Here is a 21,167-nt window from a genome sequence, read left to right as displayed (position 1 = left end):
GATTCCCTCCAACACCACTTCCGGACCAGCATGACCAGTTCTGGGAGAACACATCATCCAGTTTGACACTGGATTTCATCGCTCAGGTTTCTATATTTGACACGTTGCTCAGCATAGATTTGGTCAGACTCTATCCTAGGAGATGGACCACACAACTTAGTTTACAAAAACTCTTCCATTAGATACTGTAGAAACCATTTTCATATTTAGCTAGAAGCCATCTTGTGTATCAGAAACCATTTCAGCTTTTCTCTCAAGCACGTAGACCAGAGTGAACTTTGTCACTACGTGAGAAGAGGCCTACAGGATGGGCTATTGGTATGTGTTAATTGGGCTGGTTGGGACAGGAGATGTACTCCCTCGTACCTGTCCGCCATCTTGTTGATAAGGCTTTGTTTTTCCAAATTTAATTGAGGATTTCTGTAATTGGATGCCCTGACGTCAGACTGTTTTGCTAAGGGTATAAAGATACTAGGATTGATTGTATTAGCAGCCTTACTGGGCCCAGCTCTGCTGTGACCACGTTTGGCTCATGCTGTGCTTTATTAATTAATAAAGCTGTTTGTTAGCAAAAACACGCTCCTCTGTGTTTAGGCAGCTTCGACAATACGTTTACACAATTCTTTATACCACACATTTTCAACTGGCTTGCAGGAATTAATCTCTATACAGCATGCTCTGTCCATGTTCGCATGGAACCGGATCTTTACATGCCATATTGATCTTGTCCATAATGCTCAGCATCCAGCTTTTGCTGCTTATTTCTGCTAGCAGAGACAACCTGACTCCAGCATACTGTTTGTCAAGCCCAGCCCTTATTTACAATAAATTTCCATGCACCTTCTCCATTATGCCCACTAAGAAATGAGGCAAGTTACTCACACCAAGTCTATACCAACATCAAACGAAGGCTAGAGATAGAAAAAATACAAGGGTTACAGCTATGGCAGATTTTCTCATCCTCAAGGTGACTGCCCAGTCCCTGTGGAGAGGAAGGACCAACTATTCAACTGCAATTGTTGAAAGCTTTTTAATGTGCCCAGTCCCAGGCCTTGATTTTGTCTCCAGAGATGGGCAATATAGTAGACTGATACTTACAAAAACATAGGGACACTCATTACCCATGAACCTGGGGATTGTTTTACCCATAGATGGAGAGGGTACCCAGGCCAGAGGAGAAATGGGGTTTCCACTCTTAGGCCAGGTCTATATTAGATCCAGAAAGTTAGCTTAAAATACACAACTCCAGCTATATAAATAACAGAGCTAGAGTTGACATATCTTAAGCTGAGTGTGGTGATATCTTAGGAGCAGGAGGTCTCCTGATGGCGCTCTCACTCCTCGCGAATTGACAAGTACCCTCAGGGTTTGATTTAGCAGGTCCTTACTAGACCCACTAAATCAAACATCAGAAGAGTGATCTCTGACATAGCAAGTGGAGATATGTCCTCAGACATTCCTTTGGGAACAGGTCAGCTTCAATTTCTGTCAGGGGCTCCATAAAATCCCCACGAAAACAGGCTGCTCAGGGAATATCAGGAAATTCTCCATCTCACTTGATCTACTTTGGTCCCCTGCCCCTAACAGAGAGACAATTGCTGACTCCTTGTTTTGCCACAACAGGCTTTGCGTGGGATTTTTCCACTGCAAGTGGCTCCGCTGTCAGGAGGCAGCACAGGCCCTGGAATAAATCTAGCCCAATTGACCTGGAAGGTTGGTTTAGGCCCAATACCCTTTTCCAAACATGTTTAAGAACCTGCTGTGCTCTGTGAAATTCATCACTGTGCTTTGCTGCCACGGGAGCGTGGCTATCGCTTTCCGCATGAAATGCTGCCAAGAGCACAGAAAGGCTTTGGAACCTTCGCTGTGGAATTTAGATCAAATTCAAACGTAGCCAACCCCAAATAATCCTTTTCCCTTCTGCTCCCCCTTGCTTTAGGAAATGAACTCTCTCTCTCTCATGCTGCTCTATTTCTGAATGCCCAATAAGCAGCTTAATTGATCAGATCACTGTATCTTATCACAGAGAAATCACTGGCAACTGACCTCTTATGGAATACTAAAGTAAGAAGAATGCCCAACCTTTCCTCTCTCTGCAATTTGTCATGGACATATTTAAAGCTATGATTTTTTTTTTTAAAAGGAACATTTACCAGTAACCACACACCACCCTTGGCAAGGATTACAGAAAAAAATCATTTGCTTTGTCTTGGAAGAAGAGTAGTTTTAAAGCTACTGTTCCTGCATGAAGGACCATCTCCCAAGCAACAACTTCAATAATGATACCAAGATTTTGTTCAGCATTTCATTAAAGGCTCATCCCTACTAGGCAACTGAGTTTTACTACTCCTTTGGATGATTCCTTAAAACAAAATTAGAAAGCTTTTAATGTGTCGCAGGTATGAAAAGGACAGCAGCGTTTCCAATAAGCATGGTTACTTCGTTCTCAGAACAGCATTATATCACGTCATTTATCTAGCTACCATTAAACTGTGAAACCCCTCTGATCTGAATCTCTCTAATGAGAACTCCTTTCCCATTCCCTACTCTAGTTAGATGAACTCCCACTTTTGCTGATGTTTTGGCTGCGATGTTATCGGATTAAAATAGGATCACATGAATCACTGTTGCAACCACTGTTCTATATTTGCAACAAATCTTGTACAAGATATGGCATGTAAAGCATCTATGGGAAGATTATGATTTGTTGGCTATAATCATGCTGCTTGCATGCGTTATCATTGTTGTGTTTGAAGTTATGAGCTTTCTGTAAGTATTTATATTTTAATGTATTTGACTATGAGTAGCATCAGTGAAGCAACTGGCCAGCATATGGGAGAAGGAACTATTCAAGTTGAATGGCTCATCAAAAGGGCACTACACTCAAACGCCCATCTACACTGAACAGACTTTCCTGCAAACATTCAAACTGGAATGTGCATAATAGCTTCTGCTGTAAATAGGTAAAACTATACATGGACTTGTGACTTGTCCAGATGGCTCCAAACTCCATCTTTGTTATGGTGCTTTTCCATATTAAGAACAATGGGATTCCCTCCCCATGGTAGTAGGTATAAAAGGCCCTAGAAACACCTCCATCTCACCTTTTCTACTCCAGCTTCTCTACTGCTTATGCTTCTGGATGTCTTATATTAATGGGAGCATTCTAACCAAGGGACTGGGTTCTTCCAATGATTTGGAAGTAACCAGAGAGTTGACATGAGCTACCAGTTTATTCTACTCTTGCTATGAGCTGGAAGCAAGTACTGTGAAATTGTTCCATTGTATGTGATTCCTTTAACCCAACTTTTATTTATTTGTTTTCTATTTATATTCATTTTTGGATACTAAAGGATTGGCAACAGAGTCATTTCTGGCTAAGATCTGATTTGTGTATTGATCTGGGTGTGGGGCTGGTCCTTTGGAATCAGAATACAGAGGGACTGGAGTATGTGAGGAAACTGCTTTTCTGACTTCTTGTTAGCCATCGTGGTGACACAGACATTCTCTTTTTGGTGGGTTTGGAGTACCTTAGAAGTGAGGGACACCCTTCTTAGGCTGTGACTGACTTTTACTCAGCAGTTCATCCTGAATTGGATACTCTCAGTTGTGTACACTCCCCTCCAAACTTTGAGGATAAATGGGCTTGTACTTTATCATTTAGTCAGTTCAATGAATGGATCCCTTGCACAGCAAAGGTGTGGGTGAAACTTCTAATGTAGAGCCTAACTACCTGATAGGCCTTTATCAAACAGCCTCTCTCAGCCAGCCTCCTTTAAACAAAACGTGTAAACGTTTCTCCCCAAGAGAGCCACATAATTAAAGTTAATAGTTAATGTAACATACCGTGCTGCGGAGAAGGACAAGAGGAGTATAAAGCAGACCGCAGCGACTGACCCTAATCCGGCAAGAGTCACATGTTGCAGAGAGGGTGATAAATCTGAAAGGAAAAACATCAAACAATTCAAGGAAACGAATTCCAGAGTGTGCTGTGTGGTGCAGCTCAGTCTTGTGATTCACTTCCTAAATCTGATCAAAGTTAAACTCTCACTATGGATTTACTGCTCCATCAGGCTGTAATTAAGCTTAACAGCCACTGGTCAGCAGCCATCTAAAGAAATGAGATTACTGGCATATTTCTCAAAAGAGATTGCATTTTCCTGTCTACCACTGTCCTTCCCCTGCTGTGTGGGTTTTTTTTTTTTTTGGGTGGGTTTTTTAACTTTTGATGGTCAAAGTTAATCAAGATCCTTCTTCTCTATCATCATCTGTTTTAGTCAACAACATGGGACAAGGGTGTCTCCAGTACTACAAATTGATTCTGCTGTTTCCAGTCATCAAATGGCTACTCCTCTCTTGCAGATTCCTGCAATGTGGGTACCATTTCCTTTTTATAGGATGGTAACCACATCCATATGAACACCACAGAATCACCGCTGGGTTCTGCACCACTCAGGTATGGCCTCACTCCCCAACTGGAACAAAGCTGTGTGAGCAGAGGTGCAACCTCGTTTGTGGTGGCTGAGCCAACCCCTCAAATGTGGCCTCTCAGGACTCCTGTCATCCTGACAGCTTGGCCCATCCTGAGTGGGGCTGGGGCCCCACCGTTTGCATTGGCTGGAGTGGGAAGGCAAGGCTGGCCAGCCAGTCAAGTGGGACAGGAGCAGCCCTGCAACCCTCCGGAACTTTCTGGCAACTCAGTTTTGAGTCCCAGCTCACAGCTGAAAAAACCTGATCTAACCTTCATAATGCACCCCTAGACTTCACTGCTAGCACTGTGAGCTTATAGCAAGATATAGACAGGCAATGCAGCAAGAGCATCTCTTTTCCCAGTGCATGAAAAACTGCCTTACCTTCAATTTGTGCCCAAACGGCACAGGACTGTGTCCTCACCTGATAAGGAATACAGAAGCCGTGTCACTATTTTCCCATGAAATGTATTCAGTCAGCAAATGTACACCATCAAACAAAGGCATTCAGTAAAGAAACTTTTACATTTATTACAATAGAAGTAGATTCCTGTACTTTTGCTACATTACCAAGCTCTCCTGAGACAACTACGGGCTATACAGGATAAGATTAATGAGAAAGCTTTGATGAAAATTAGCCCTCGTCCAGTCTTTTCTATACAAAAGAGATCTAAAATCCCTATATGAGGAGGATGATACAGTTGCATAGTTCAGTGCTTAAAATGTTAAAAATTATCAATGTTAAAAGATCGCACATGCAGTCTTAACTCAGCCCCCTCTTCGTGTGTACAGATTCCTATACAGTGTTTAATATAGACAGTCATTCTGGGTGTCTAACAATGTACCCTCTAATTTTTTCCATTCAAGCCCGGAATAAATTTTGTTATATGCACCCAGACGTGTGGATGTGCGCTACCAGTACAAACACATGCTGCCAGCTTTGGGGGCTTTGTTAATCAACTGGGTGGCATTTGAATTTCTCCTCGGTAGCTGCCAAAGCTTACAGAGAACACTGTTTTTAAAAATTATAAGATGTTTGAGACCATTTTAATATAGTACTTACACTAGTTTTTTGCATAATGATCCAAAATATCTTTACTGACAGATTCTATACATTCTTGTTTAATCAGTTTTCATCTATTTTTGATGTTTTGTTTTCTGAATCTCACCCTCAAACATATGTATCTGCATCAGCAAATGTTAAGTACTTAGTCCATTGTATACAATTAACATGAAGTATGTTATATTGATATGGTTTATGTATGTAAATACCAGTCTATGTATTTTATTGAAGGTTTTAGACAGGTATACTATTGCAGTGTTATGTTATCATGTAATTAAAAACTAAGTCATGATGCATTCACACAAAGACAACTTCTGTGTTGGGTTTTATTTTGAGCTCCTATATAATCTCAATGATATTTAATATAGTCTTTGCTTATGGGATTTTCTAGCTATTTAAAATGATAAAAGAGTAAAGACTGAACAAAAACAGACCTGCAGTGGTTGTCATGTACAATGCTACAGGGGTTGGCTTTCCAAAATTGCAGGGGACTATTTAAAGGTGATTTGCAAAAGGAAAAGAATAGGATTGTGTTCTTTTTGGTTGCTTTATGATATATAAAGAAGGCTTGAAAGTTCTGTTCTGTGAAACTTCAAGTCCTGTATTATGTGAAATATCTCTGGGATGATCTACACCAGAAAAATTAATGCATTCCTGACAACAGATGTCAGGAATTACTCAACTTTCCCATTGTTGTTGAAAGTTGAGTAACTTAGGAAAGGAGCAATTGTTAGCCACATTATTTAAAATTCTTTGGCTTGTTTTTTGCTAATAATTACTTAATATAAAACGAGCACTGTACACTTCGATTTTGATTACAATACAGAATGTGGTGTATCTGAAAATGTAGAAAACCATCCAAAATATGTATAATACATTTCAACTAGTATTTTAACAGTGTGATTTAAACTCTGGTGAACCACGATTATTTTTTTTAAATCTTGTGATTAATTTTTTAAATAACTGGGCAGCCCTATTTAACTTCAATAACTAGTAAATAAGAGCTTCCTTCTGTTCAAATGTTGAAAACTCAACCATCAGGCACCTCAGAGGTGCTGAAACAATTTGTACAGTAGAGGTGCGGAGAGCCATATAACCCTGTATATAATGGAAACTACTTCAAGTCAGGGGATGTGGAAGAATTCGCTGGCACCGCTATTCCATCACCGATGCAGCCTCTTCAATGAAGGAATAATGTCACCCTCACAACAAGTCCTCCAGCAAAACCGGGGGTGGGGGCCCACAGCTGACATCCCTACTATTTATAAGACTAACATGCAAATGAGGAGAGTGGTCATCTCTCAATGTCATATGGAAGAACAAAATATGTTTGTGTAAAAGCACCTGACTCAAAAGAGAATCAGAGAGCTTGTCTACAATGGCAAATTCCTGCCTCGTAACTTTCTCTCTTAGGCGTGTGACCCCCCCTCCCCCGAGCGCAAGTTGCAGTGCTGCACAGCGCCAGTGTGAACAGGTTCCTAGCACTGGGAGCTATGCCCCTCGTGGAAGTGGCTTACACAGAGAGCTGGGAGAATGCTCTGCCAGCGCTGGCGCCGTGAGCACACTGTCGTACCAGCACTTAATCTGGGAGGTGTAGACAAAGCCATACATATGTTGGTGTTGAGTGTCTTTCAGGTACTAAGACTTCATATGGCTAAATTACGGCCTCTGTAAATTAAAAGCACTTACCACACGGAGGCCCTTTATCCCACCATCCCCAGGGCCGCCTAGCTATCCCTCGTCCCGACCCCACTGGACCCGTCCCGCACCTAGGAAGGACAGGGTCATAACTGCTTATGAATCAGTGCAGTCATCCCTGAAGTCAGAAGTTGGTACTAAATCCCTAACCCTTTCCTTTGTTTTTATTTCAGTATCCAAAATCACTCCTGCATTGCAATGGTGAAGAGATCTGCAAGCAATTAAATCAGCTACTTCAGGACATTTCAATTTAAATTCTATACCATCAACTTCTTGTCCCTGACAAGATAATCAAAACAGAACAAAAAGCTAACCCCCCTCCCCCCACAAAGTTTTCCAAATAAAACTTGTTTCATCCAACAAAGCCTCAGGGAAAAAATTTTTAACACCCATTACCATATTCCATTGGCTTATAATTCTCAGTATCACATAGTAATTCTTCCCTGGCTTCAAGGGAGCATTGTAGAACACTCCATAGTAATGTCTGTCTCCCAGAGAGATCAGCATGTTGTCAGCAACATCCTTGGCCAGAAATTCAGCAGCCACATATCCCTTCATGTCAGTGTCATTGCCAAAGAAAGTCATAGCAGCCAGGGAATCACAAGAAAATGTGCTTTGAAACAGCCAGGGAAGCACAATCACTTGATAAGAACTAGAATGAAGCAGAAAAGCAACCATCAGAATTCACTTCAGAATTTCACTGACCACCACAGGGAAAATCATATTTGCATTTAATTCTTTATATAGTTTGGCCATTTACTTAATAATTTCAAATCACTAACAGGTCAGGTGACCCCTTTCTGTGTGGGGGTGAAATATTTTCCTTTATATTTATTGCCCTCTATATAAAACAGACTATATGTGCCTATTATAAGGCTGATTTTCCAAATTACACACAGATTTAACATGATAGGGCATGCAAATTTAGTATTTTCATGAGAGACTCCTCAATTATGAATCACTACAAGCTGCATATTTGCTCAGTTCATCCAGCACACAACTTTCTCCTTATAGCCAAAGCAGAGTTGAAACACATTATCAGCCTGTAAAATCCTATTTGACCCTGATTTCCCAGAAAGATACTGGCTCCAGAATCAAGAAAGTGATGACATCTCCCAACCATTGGGCTTTAATTAGAAACTTGCCTTTTGAGTTCACTAAACAAACTTCAGAGTGTGATGTCCTCCTACCAAAAAAGGCAACTCTCAGAGTATATGATCTGCACTCTTGTTACATTATCCTTTGGCTCCTGCACTGTTTTAACTTCCAAATATTTCCTGCTGTAGTAAGACGTAAGTTACGGTAACTTGTCTCTTGTGTTGCCAGGCACTTAATAGCCATATGTCAGCAGAGCTAAAATTCACTTCAAGGAGTTTTTATCATTTGGGTACCTAAATATAAATATGTAAACCTCATAGATGATTTAAACAAAATACTTCATGTAGGCTATCAATTTTACATGCACCAAAATAGGAGACACAGATCCAGCAGATTGTATCATTCTTGTATGTAAAGTTAGAAATATGAAGTATGAGACTGTTTATAGTTTTAAATGTGCTAATGAGGGCCATTGTTAGTGCTCCTAACCTCCAGAAGCTTTAACAACTGGATGATCTAATCAGCCTTGTTTGTCCTGTAAGTCCAGAGGTGATTGGACTAGTAAGACATGTGACCATACCACCTGGTACTGGAATTCCATTTTGACCAGGTAATTTTTCCATGGAAGGGAGAATGTAGAACAAAAGATTCCCACCCTGGGGAAAAGACTATTTAAGCCAGGGGAAGTGACACACTTCCTTTGTCACACTCCAAAGAGGGCTGGGGACCCGGGTCAAAATAAAAGAGGTAGTGTCTGACCTGAAGATTATGCCTCGAACAAGAACCTCATTAGAGTAAGAATCTGCTTGCAATAAGTTTTTAGTGATTTAGAACTAGCTATGTGTTTTCTTTTCATTTTAACTTAGTCACGTATTTTGATCACTGTTTTCACTTGCAACCACTTTTAAATCCTACATTTTGCACTTGAGAATACTTTTGTTCACTATCAGGCTCGGTGTAAATAATTGTTACGGGGGAGAGGAGAAATGTGCATCTTTCTTTTTCACTGATAAAGAGGGCGAACATCCTCATCAGTTTCTATGTGTAAAACTCTTACACAGAGAAAGACGGATTTATCTGGGGTTTTGATCCCTTTTGGAGGGTGGGTTTCCTGGGTGCTGTGCCCTAGAACTGCCTCCTTCCAGACCTGCAGTGGTTCAGTGTCTGCATTGCTCTTCTGGGGGGTGGTAACCCTAACTCTGTGCCTTGTCTGGGGGAGATCAGAGAATCTGACTCAGCCGGGCAGGGTGGTGGAGAGCCCGAGAGAGCAAGAAGGCAGATGTCAGTGGAATAATCAACACACCAGGAACCAAACCCAAGGGATCTTCTATGATTGCACCCAGGCATAAGGCCTTCCTTCTCAACATCCTCTCGGCTACAAGAGAATTTCCTATTAGCTATATAATGCTGTTTGCACATGAAAATTGCAAATTGCTCTTAGCTACACCCATGAATATCTGGGGTAGCTCCACTTATGCCAATAGAGTTATAGCAAAATAACGTCAGAGTAACTGAGGGCACAACCGTGGTCCAAAAAGTCAACCGTGGTCCAAAAAGTAGACATTAACCTGAAGCAAAACTACTGATCTGATCAATCACAAACCACAGTAAAGATGGGACTTTGTGTCAAAGTTTTTGATTGGATCCCATCTCTTAAATTATCAAATATAGTCTAAAATAAACAATGAAGCGGATATATTTTGTGAGAGTTGGGAACATATAAGAAAAAAATTTCCACGGACCTGATAGGTCCATTTCTATCTTCTACTTTCCGGAGGCTGAGTACTGGCACAGGACCATGTACTGTTACAAACTCTACTTCTGGGAATGGAGGATCTAAAAAGCAAAATAGTATTAGCACTTTAGAGAGATTTCGGAAATAATCCAAGTTTGACAGTAGCAAGCTTTTTCTCACACTGCACAGGAACTGAAACCTAAAAGCTACAGCTGTACTTTAGCTTCAAACCTGAATACGTGTACCTTAAAATGTAGGGACAACATTTTTGGTTAACACACACTGGAGATTTATTTTGATGGAATGGTATATCAGAAGGCTCAGCCTGAGCAAATAAATGTGAGAAATCTGAACCTTAGTTCTTGTAATGTAAATTTTGATTATCTGAGTCAAGTATTTATAAACTGACAAAGACTTTCAGCACTTCCCTGAACTTTCAAGAGCCCCTTTAACTTCTGAAGAACTCTTTAAGTAGGAAAATAAATTCTGTTAACATAGCTTTCTTTGGTTTCTATTTTGTAACCTCACTTCCTTTGACATTCAACACAGTCAAGAGATGCTTTAATTCAATTTTCTGCCCCAAAGAAAATATCAGGTTTTTTCCCCCCAATCTTACCCAAAGTGTACAAGATCTCAATGTCTAACCAATCTGAGGTTTGCATTAAATTGCAGACAGGCAGTGTAACAGTACCTATTATACCTTGCACATGGCTTGAAGAGTTGCAAATTTGCAAGCCACAAGTGCCTTTAAAGTTTGCAGTCTGTCACATTGGGTAAGAGGTCAAAAATACAAGCTGTTAAAGCTTTAAGAACATCTAAATTCTCCCCAGACTGAGCTGGTAAGATGCAAAGCAGCAACAGACCAAAATTTAAGAACTGGTTTCATTCTCACCCAGGGAAACAGGAGGGAAAACAAAAAACTTTCCTATGCAGTATTTGGCAACCAGAACATTTTAAAAAGGTGATTGCCAGAACATTAAAAATAAATCAACTACCAGGCCTGCAGAATATCAACATTTAACAATCCCCATGGGAAAAACAAAGTCCTCAGACCACCTCCATGAGCTCAGAAAAAATACCAGCACCTAATGTAGGGCAGCCATTGTGGGGGAAAATGCTTGATCAAGAGTGAAAAGCTGCAGCCCCAAATTCAGCTGCTTGCATTTAACATCTACCCCTCTTGGTCTTCTGGTAAATTACTGTCAAAACATTCTACCTGGATTATAGGGCACCAGCTAGAAGCAGCATCCTTCGAACTTCACAATGACACACGCCTAAAAATACCAGCTTCTACCCCATCTTCCATTAAACCCTGCTCCATTAAACCCTGCTCCAAATACCTTTCTCAGAACCATTGCTGGGTAGGCCAAGAATCTGGCTTTTCACAATAAAGCTCATTTTTGCAGCAAGAATATTTGAGCTGGGTGACAATGTTAGCTAGAAGCCACAACACAGCAGAAAGCACATACGCTAGCACTGCAAGTACATAGCATGTTCTTCATTTGTGTGGTGGCAAATCCTTGATTCTTAATTTGTGCATCAGGGGCACACCCCTTCCATGTGATGTCCCATTATGGTCGATGGCCATACACGGTCTTCAGCAGAGCAAGAAACCAAGATGCTCAATGTTGTGATCATCTAATGAGGCCCTTGTTTATGTCTGAGGCCACCCATTGCATCTGCCAGATGTTTTCTGAGTTGAAGCCAGATGACAGAAGAGCTTCTCCAACCACCTAAAATGGCCAGCAGTGTCCAGTGTTGAACCGGACAGTCCAGTATTTTCACCTTCTGTCTGTTAAAAAAAAATTCAGAAAATACCAGACAGCTAAAATGTCCGGTACTTTCTGATTTTTTTTCCCGGCCAGGAGGAAAAAATCCCGGGCTGTCCGGCTCAATATGGAGGCAGTCTGGAAACCTAGTGCTTACCGGGGAGCTGTCCAGCTCGGCACAAGGAGGCAAGATGACAGGCAGCTGCTGGCAGTCTGTTAGGGCCAAAAAGCCTTACCACACATTTCTTAAAGGGGCCATGCTGGGTTTTGTTTTGTTTTTTGCTTAACAACTCTTGGGGTCCTTTTTCTTTTTTTGGTTCAGTATTTTTTCTGAAACCATCTGGCAACGCTAGTAGCAGCATAGACTTTAAGGTTTGTTGTTATCAAGCAGATGTTTCATAAGAATGGTCTGATTTAAAACCAGTAAGATTTCTAATTTACTTGTTCTTGTTTTAAATCTCAGAGACCCCTGAATTTTTACAGAAGCAGTTTACAAATGCAGCCTTATGACTACATAGGCTAATCACAGGGATTAGTGAAGAACAGTGTCACTGTCTTTATACCATCAATGTTTGATAGTAGTATTTGTGGAGCGCAGAATTTTAGCTGACTATAGCACTGTAATTTACTTTATTATACATACTTCAGTCATAATGTCTCTATTTAAAAGGCTATATTTGTGCCTCTCTTCCATGTGGCCTCTATTTAACTGTCCATAAGCATATATTCATTTGCAACATTTGGCTTAGTTACTACTCTTTTAGAAACCTTTCATTTGGTGCAACAGAACAAGCTTGTTTGGGTTTCTCTGCTTTTTTAGATGGCATTCTCTGTTGCTGATAATGCTTTAAAAATAGTTATGGAACAGACTCACATGGTCTGCATGCAAATGGTGTCTCTCTCTGGGAAGTCAAAACAAGAGTTCCAGTTCAGGCCCAGCGATTAACTGAAAAAACTGTTGAAATAATGCCATTTTCATAACTGACATTTCTTGCAAGCACATTGTTTTAAGGATGTTATGGCAGTTTGAGCATTTTTATTGAAATAAAAGTAATTTACTGCAGTTTCACGTTTAAAATAAAGAAATGGAATAAGTACAAATGATGTAAGTAAGGGTTATGTAGCAGAACTGATTAAATAGTACTGGTTAGGAAGTGCGACCAGCATAAAATATACATTGTTACATATGTTATGCTTAAGAGAAAAAGAACTTTTAATCTGAGGAAAATCAAAGAACTTTCTGAGGAAATGACCAAAAAAAACAGCCCACTAGAACAGAGAAAAGAACACCAACTTAAAAAGATCTCGTAAGACAAATATGTTAATTTTTAAATAATAATATAATAGGAGAGGACCCTTATCTGTGTTTTTAACACCATTTTACAAACATTAACACTTTTTTGGAGGAATAGGGGAGACTATCAAACTATGTTCTGTTTGTTTTCTTTTTGCAATTCACTAAGTTTCAACAGTGAAAGTTAAACAGGGTAGTTTCACTTTATTGTTATTAGTTATTTGTATTGTATTATGGACAAGAGGCTGGATCTCCATTGTTCCGTTTGTACAATACCTCTCTTACAGGCTCAAAGAGTTTACAGTCCATACAAGAGACAATAGATGCAGAGAGCGACAGACGGAAGAATGAAGGAACCCAAATGACATTCCTGTCAGCATGAAAAGCAGTTAGCTACCAAAGCATTTATTTGTAGGCATCACAAGAGAAGAGTTTAAATAGGCATTTGAAGGAGAACAACAACATAGCTTTGCAAATGTTTATGAAGATCTTCTCCCACACGTGTGGGGAAAAAACACAGTGATTTGTTGGAAACAATTCTAAAATTGGCAATCAAGACTACAGAATCATTTGCAGAACAAACACATTGGTCCCATGTGTGAAATGCTGGGTTGGGCAGGGTTAGGCTGTGGAGGTCTTAAAAGCAGACAAGTAGTTTGCCTCTGATCCAGGTGAGAAGGTGAAGCCGATGGAGAGTTGCAAAGAGGAAGGAAATGGGATCAAAGTCACGAAAATGCTGCTGGCAGTAGAATTTGGGGCAAGATTCAATTTGTCAAGACCAGAAAGGAAACCACTGGAATAGTTGAGACGTGAAATTTGAGGGCCAGTCCGAGAGTTTTAGCTGTGCGGACAGAACAGAACGGTCATATCGTAAGAGCTGCTATGTAGGAAGAAGTGTGACTACAGGGCTTTGGGAGTACGGGTGAAGGAGTTTGGAGCGCAGGTGGTATTCTCTTCTATCCTTCCTGTCAAAGGTAGGGGCCCGGGCAGAGAGAGGTGCATCCTGGAGGTGAATGCCTGGCTGCGACGATGGTGTCGCCAGGAGGGATTCGGCTTCCTTGATCACGGGGTGCTCTTCCAGGAAGGACTGCTTGGCGGAGATGGAGTTCACCTTTCCAGGAGCGGGAAGGCCTTGTTTGGACACAGACTGGCTAACCTTGTGAGGAGGGCTTTAAACTAGGTTTGTCAGGGGCAGGTGAGCAAAGCCCACAGGTAAGTGCTGAATGTGCGGGACTGGGAGATGGGTTGGAAATGGGGGGGACTACGGCCTATAATGGCAAGGAGAAAGGAGGGTCAGGGCACAACAGGGAGGCAAGATCAAATCAGTATCTTAGATGCCTATATACAAATGCGAGAAGTATGGGTAATAAGCAGGAAGAACTGGAATTGCTAACCAATAAATACAACTATGATATCATTGGTATTACAGAAACCTGGTGGGATGGGACGCATGATTGGAATGTTGGTATGGAAGGGTACGGCTTGCTCAGGAAGGACAGACAGGGAAAAAAGGGAGGAGGGGTTGCCTTGTATATTAAAAATGTACACACTTGGACTGAAGTGGAGATGAACGTAGGAGATAGCTGTGTAGAGAGTCTCTGGGTTAAGCTAAAAGGGGTAAAAAACGAGGGTGATATCATGCTAGGAGTCTACTACAGGCCACCTAGCCAGGTGGAAGAGGTGGATGAGGCCTTTTTTAAACAATTAACAAAACTATCCAAAGCCCAAGATTTGGTGGTGATGGGGGACTTCAACTATCCAGACATATGTTGGGAAACTAACACAGCGAGGCACAGGCTATCCAATAAGTTTCTGGACTGCATTGGAGACAACTTTCTGTTTCAGAAGGTTGAAAAAGCTACCAGAGGAGAAGCTGTTCTGGATTTGGTTTTAACAAATAGGGAGGAACTAGTTGAGAACTTGAAAGTGGAAGACAGTATAGGGGACAGTGATCACGAAATAATAGAGTTCATGATCTTAAGGAAAGGTAGAAGGGAGACCAGCACAATTGAGGTTATGGATTTCAGGAAGGCAGATTTTGATAAGCTCAGAGAACTTGTAGGTAAGGTCCCATGGGAAGCAAGACTGAAGGGAAAAACAACTGAGGAGAGTTGGAAGTATTTCAAAGGGACGTTGTTAAGGGCCCAAAAGCAAACAATTCTGCTGTGTAGGAAAGATAGAAAATATGGCAAAAGACCAGCTTGGCTTAACAAGGAGATCTTGCATGATCTCAAAATAAAAAAGGAGTCATATAAAAAATGGAAACTAGGACAACTAACAAAGGATGAATATAGGCAAGCAACACGGGAATGCAGGGGCAAGATTAGAAAGGCAAAGGCACAAAATGAGATCAAACTAGCTACAGGCATAAAGGGAAACAAGAAGACCTTTTATAAATACATTAAAAGCAAGAGGAAGACCAAGGACAGGGTAGGCCCACTGCTTAGCGAGGAGGGAGAAGCAGTAACAGGGAACTTGGAAATGGCGGAGATGCTCAATGACTTCTTTGTTTCGGTCTTCACCGAGAAGTCTGGAGGTGTGCCTAACGTAGTGAATACAAGCAGAGAGAGGGTAAGTTTAGAAGATAGGATACACAAAGAACAAGTTAAAAATCACTTAGGAAAGTTAGATGTCAGCAAGTCACCAGGTCCTGATGAAATGCATCCCAGGATACTCAAGGAGCTGATAGAGGAGGTATCTGAGCCTTTAGCTATGATCTTTGAAAAATCATGGCAGACAGGGGAGATTCCAGAAGACTGGAAAAGGGCAAATATTGTGCCCATCTATAAAAAGGGGAATAAGAACAACCCAGGAAATTATAGACCGGTCAGTTTAACGTCTGTCCCAGGGAAGATAATGGAGCAGGTAATTAAGGAAATCGTATGCAAACACTTGGAAAGTAATAAAGTGATAGGGAATAGCCAGCATGGGTTTGTGAAGAACAAGTCATGCCAAACTAATCTGATAGCTTTCTTTGATAAGATAACGAGCCTTGTGGATAAGGGAGAAGCGGTGGATGTCATATACCTAGACTTTAGTAAGGCATTTGATACGGTCTCGCATGATATTCTTATTGATAAACTAGGCAAATATAACTTAGATAGGGCCACGATAAGGTGGGTGCATAATTGGCTGGATAACCGTAGTCAGAGAGTTGTTGTTAACGGTTCTAAATCCTGCTGGAAAGGGATAACAAGTGGAGTTCCTCAAGGGTCTGTTTTGGGACCCGTACTGTTCAATATCTTCATCAATGATGTAGATATTGGGATAGAGAGTACTCTTATTAAGTTTGCAGATGATACCAAACTGGGTGGGGTTGCGACTTCTTTGGAGGATAGGGACATAATTCAAAATGACCTTAGCAAGTTAGAGAAATGGTCAGAGGTAAACAGGATGAGGTTTAATAAAGAGAAATGCAAAGTGCTCCACTTAGGAAGGAACAATCAGTTCCATACATACAAGATGGGAAGCGACTGTCTAGGAAGGAGCATGGCGGAAAGGGATCTAGGGGTCATAGTGGACCACAAGTTGAATATGAGTCAACAGTGTGATGCTGTTGCAAAAAAAGCAAATATGATTCTAGGTTGTATCAACAGGTGTGTTGTAAGCAAAACTCGTGAAGTCATTCTGCCGCTCTATTCTGCACTAGTTAGGCCTCAGCTGGAGTACTGTGTCCAGTTCTGGGCGCCACATTTCAAGAAAGATGTGGAGAAATTGGAAAGGGTACAGAGAAGAGCGACAAGAATGATTAAAGGTCTAGAGAACATGACCTATGAAGCCAGGCTTCATGAACTGGGCTTGTTTAGTTTGGAAAAAAGAAGATTAAGGGGGGACATGATAGCGGTTTTCAAATATCTAAAAGGGTGTCACAAGGAGGAAGGCGAAAATTTGTTCCTCTTGGTTTCTGAGGACAGGACAAGGAGTAATGGGCTTAAAGTGCAGCAGGGGAGGTTTAGATTGGACATTAGGAAAAAATTCCTAACTGTCAGGGTGGTCAAATATTGGAATAAATTGCCAAGGGAGGTGGTGGAATCTCCCTCTCTGGAGATATTTAAGAACAGGTTAGATAGACATCTGTCAGGGATGGTGTAGACGGAGCTTGATCCTGCCTTGAGGGCGGGGGGCTGGACTCGATGACCTCTCGAGGTCCCTTCCAGTCCTATTATTCTATGATTCTATGATTCTATGAAAACAATTTAAAGGTGGCCTGGCAGTGAAGATCCAGAGAGAGCCATGTCAAAGAAAATGCCCAGGGTATGGGCATGAGCAAAAGGGAGGAGGATGGTGATCGTGTCTTCGGTAGGGGGAAATGTTGAGGAGTTCATTTTGGGCCAGGTTGTGGTTAAGATGAAGATTGGACATCCATGGGGAGATATCAGAAAAATAAATTGAGATTTTGGTTTGGCCAGGAGGAAACAGGTCAGGTCTGCAGAAGTGAATCTGCAAATTATCAGCATGACTGTGACAGCTGGCATTGTATTAATGCATGTGACTGCCCAGCAATAAGATGCAGAAGGAGAAATGGAAAGTGCCAAAACAGAAACCTGTAGAAACCCCACAACACAGTAGAAGGAGATTAAGTTTATATGTGAAGGGAGGATTTCGAATACAACCTCTCTCAGACAACTGTATTGGGCTAGTTTTGGCACCTGTGAACAGATATGCATGTGCTTCAATTTTATTCATGCAAGAAGTTACAATAGTTACTCACATATTTAAAGTTAAATACATCACACCTACATACTTGCAGGTTTGGAGACTAAATCCCTGTTGCATAAAAACATATATATTGATACAGATTGCACCTCCCTTAACTGGGACTCTCTCTTGTCCGGCAACATCCGTGGTCCAGCATGTTTTTATTGGAGGGAAAGTTAAATGTTCCCCTTAGTAACTCAGACGCAATAACTCCACTTCCTAGTAGCCAGGAATTTTCCTAACAAGCACTATGTTCCAATACAGAGCAGTCCATCCCAAAGCTAAGGAAATTATCCTGTCTCCAAAAGTGTTAAATAACTGGTGGTTAACTAGTGGCATAAGGGCTAAAATTTTCTCAAATTGATCTCCTTCTGAAGACTCTATCATTTCCTCCCCCCAAACAAGGGCTGAAAGTGGACTAAAATTTCACCACTGTTCTTGAGTGACTCACCAGCTGGAAGTTTTTCCATGATGACAGAAGCACACACACATGTCACATTATCTCTGCACTCTGCCTGCCTGTTCCTCTTTAATGAATAGACCGGGTACTCGATTATGCAAAAATCCTACTCTTTGAAGCCAAAACAATGGAGCAGACATGACATGTACATGCCTGCAAGTCAAAACAGAGCCAGAAGGTCTAGTTTTCAGCTCTAAAAACTAGGGATGTAATATCCCGGTTTAAAATGTTAACTGGCAAAACTATATGGTTGCGTCTAGACTGGCATGATTTTGCGGAAATACTTTTAATGGAAACTTTTTTTCATTAAAAGTATTTCCGCAAAAGCGCATCTAGATTTTGCGCAAAAGTATCCGTGCCAATCTAGATGCGCTTTTGCACAAGAAAGCCCCGATCGCCATTTTAGCCATCAGGGCTTTTTTGCGCAAAACAGTTCTTCTCTGTCTACACTGGCTCTCTTGTGCAAGTATTCTTGCGCAAGGCTTTTTCCCGAGAGGGAGTGTGAAAGTATTTGCGCAAGAAGCACTGATTACAAAGTCAGTGCTCTTGCGCAAATTTCAAGCGGCCAGTGTAGAGAGCTGGCAAGTTTTTGCGCAAAAGCAGCTGCTTTTGCGCAAAACCTTGCCAGTCTAGACACACCCTATGTGTACCCAGTTAACTGCGGCATGGCATGGCGGGCCCGGCTGGGCTAGAACATGCCTATGGCGTGCCATGGACAGGAAGCCTGCGTGGGCCAGGCACTAGTTAACTGGTTACCAGTAAGCATCACCTGGTAAGGGGTGATGCTTACAGGGTAGTCAGTTTACCGGTTACCCATTTACATCCCTACCTTAATGTTGCTCCTTAACATTAACACTGGTTGCTCTCTGTTGAGATGCCTGCTGTTCCCCAATTTTACCAAAAAGAAGCATGTCTTTACAAATGCGTAAGATGTTACAAGAAAATAACATTATCAGAGAAAAAACAAATTTTAAAACACTACTCTAACTGAAGGTTTTGTTTATTTTGTATGGCACAAAGCCTGGGAGATAAAGTGAGGAACAAACAATGAACACATTTATTTTCAGACAACTCCTACTGTATGTTGGGTTTGTCGTCTTAACTACTGTCTCCAAATGTTCCCCATCTCTGTGTCTCAAATCCCTTCCCAAACACATTTGTTTTGCATAGCATTTATCTAACAATACAAGGGCAACCTCCGCATTTCACCATCTTGGCGCTATTGTTGTTGCAAGAAACATACTGTGGCAACTCTTAAGCTTCTGTTCCAAAGGGCATTTGCCTTCTCTTTTTTATTATTGGCTGTAGTTAAAATACTCCACATACAGGGCTGTGGAAAGACTTGCCAGGCCCTGGGCAAGGTGGGATGGGACCTGACTCCGGTTAATTGGTTACCCCTAATTAGCCCTTCATAGGTGCCCAAAGCATGCAACCTTGACCCTTTTAAAAATCACCAGGGTCCTGAGGCAGCTGCCCCCTTTGCTCTGTCAGCAGCCCCATCCACATACCTAGATAGCTGTGGCACACTGGAAAAATAAACTTTAAATGAGACCAAAAAGTAAATTGAGATACTGGGTGCTCAATTTAGTAAGTAAGGTTTGATTTTCAAAAAGTGCAACTAAAAGTCAGGTCTCTAAGCTATATCTTGACACTCAAAATCACTAAGTGCTTTTGAAAATGTTGGCCACGACTTACATTTTTTAAATCAGTCTGGCATAGAGAACATTACGAAACATACAGATTTCCAAATATCTTCTCTCTCTTCTTAAGCTTTTTAAAGAGACTCACAAACACAAAAGTTTTAATACATCTGTATTTAAAATAAAATAAAAATTAAAGGAGATTGCCTATCTCCTAGAACTGGAAGGGACCTTGAAAGGTCATCGAGTCCAGTCCCCTGCCTACACAGCAGGACCAAGTACCACCCCTGATGAATTTTTGCCCCAAATCCCTAAATGGCCTCCACAAGGATTGAACTCAACCCTGGGTTTAGCAGGACAATGCTCAAACCACTGAGCTATCCCTCCCCCCTGAATTTCTCTAGATGGCAGGAAACTTGTGCTTTTCAGGCCATCTTGCCTTCTCTTTATCAGAAGGATGCATCTATTTGCTCAGCATAGACTCCCACCAACATAAGATGTATATCCCTGCTGTGCTCAGTCATTTAAGCCCAGTATTTCTTAAATTCTCCTTAGACATTTCTCGGATGCCAGAGAGCATTCATAAAAGAAAGACATTTCTTAAATTCAGAACGAGTCAGTGATAATGTTTTACCTAGGAGATCTTCTTCACAAATGATCTACAAAAGTGAAGAACACGTGTGGAACTACACACAATCAGTAACTCTGACAGAGAAATAATAAATAAGAACATAAGAATGGCCATACTGGGTCAGACTAAAAGTCCATCTAGTCTCGTGTTCCGTCTTCTGGCAGTGGCCAATGTCAGGTTCCCCAGAGGGAATGAACGGAACAGGTAATCATCAAGCGAGCCATGCCTTGTCGCCATTCCCAGTCTTAACAAAACAGGCGAGGAACAGCAACCTGGCTAGCAGCAATAAACGGACCTATCTCCAAGAATATATCTAAACAAGAGTCAACAATGTGACACTGTTGGAAAAAAAAAAGCAAACAGGATTCTGGGATCCATTAACAGGAGCGTTGTGAGAAAGACGGGAGACGCAATTCTTCCACTCTACTCTGCACTGATTAGGCTTCAAATGGAATATTGTGTCCAGTTCTGGGCACCACCTTTCAAGAAAGATGTGGAGAAATTGCAGGGAGTCCAGAGAAGAAAAAAAAAAAAAAAGATAAAGGTCTAGAGAACATGACCTTTGAGGGAAGACTGAAAGAACTGGATTTGCTTAGTTTAGAAAAGAAAAGA

General features: G+C 41.3%; 1 protein-coding gene and 1 long non-coding RNA gene across 5 annotated transcripts in view; one reads left to right on the top strand and one right to left on the bottom strand.

The window, feature by feature from the left end:
- Positions 1–7,615, top strand: part of LOC106732795 (uncharacterized) — a 66,680-nt gene extending 59,065 nt beyond the window's left edge. Inside the window, exon 3 of the long non-coding RNA XR_012904595.1 lies at positions 7,404–7,615. This is a non-coding gene — a long non-coding RNA (uncharacterized LOC106732795). The remainder of the gene's footprint in view (positions 1–7,403) is intronic.
- The window catches only part of SUSD1 (sushi domain containing 1), a 90,290-nt gene that overhangs the window by 2,158 nt on the left and 66,965 nt on the right, over positions 1–21,167 (bottom strand). For all 4 annotated transcript variants that reach the window (XM_075931417.1, XM_075931418.1, XM_075931415.1 and 1 more), the window contains 4 exons: positions 10,071–10,164; positions 7,627–7,882; positions 4,854–4,893; positions 3,847–3,940 (listed from right to left, as the gene is read on the bottom strand). In XM_075931417.1, the coding sequence (XP_075787532.1) occupies positions 3,847–3,940; positions 4,854–4,893; positions 7,627–7,882; positions 10,071–10,164 (484 nt within the window). The remainder of the gene's footprint in view (positions 1–3,846; positions 3,941–4,853; positions 4,894–7,626; positions 7,883–10,070; positions 10,165–21,167) is intronic.

This window comes from Pelodiscus sinensis, chromosome 6 (genome assembly GCF_049634645.1).
Source record: "Pelodiscus sinensis isolate JC-2024 chromosome 6, ASM4963464v1, whole genome shotgun sequence".
In the NCBI taxonomy this organism is placed as follows: Eukaryota; Metazoa; Chordata; order Testudines; family Trionychidae; genus Pelodiscus; species Pelodiscus sinensis.
Note: the sequence above shows the minus strand (reverse complement) of the source record. Positions and strands in the feature narration are given on the sequence as shown.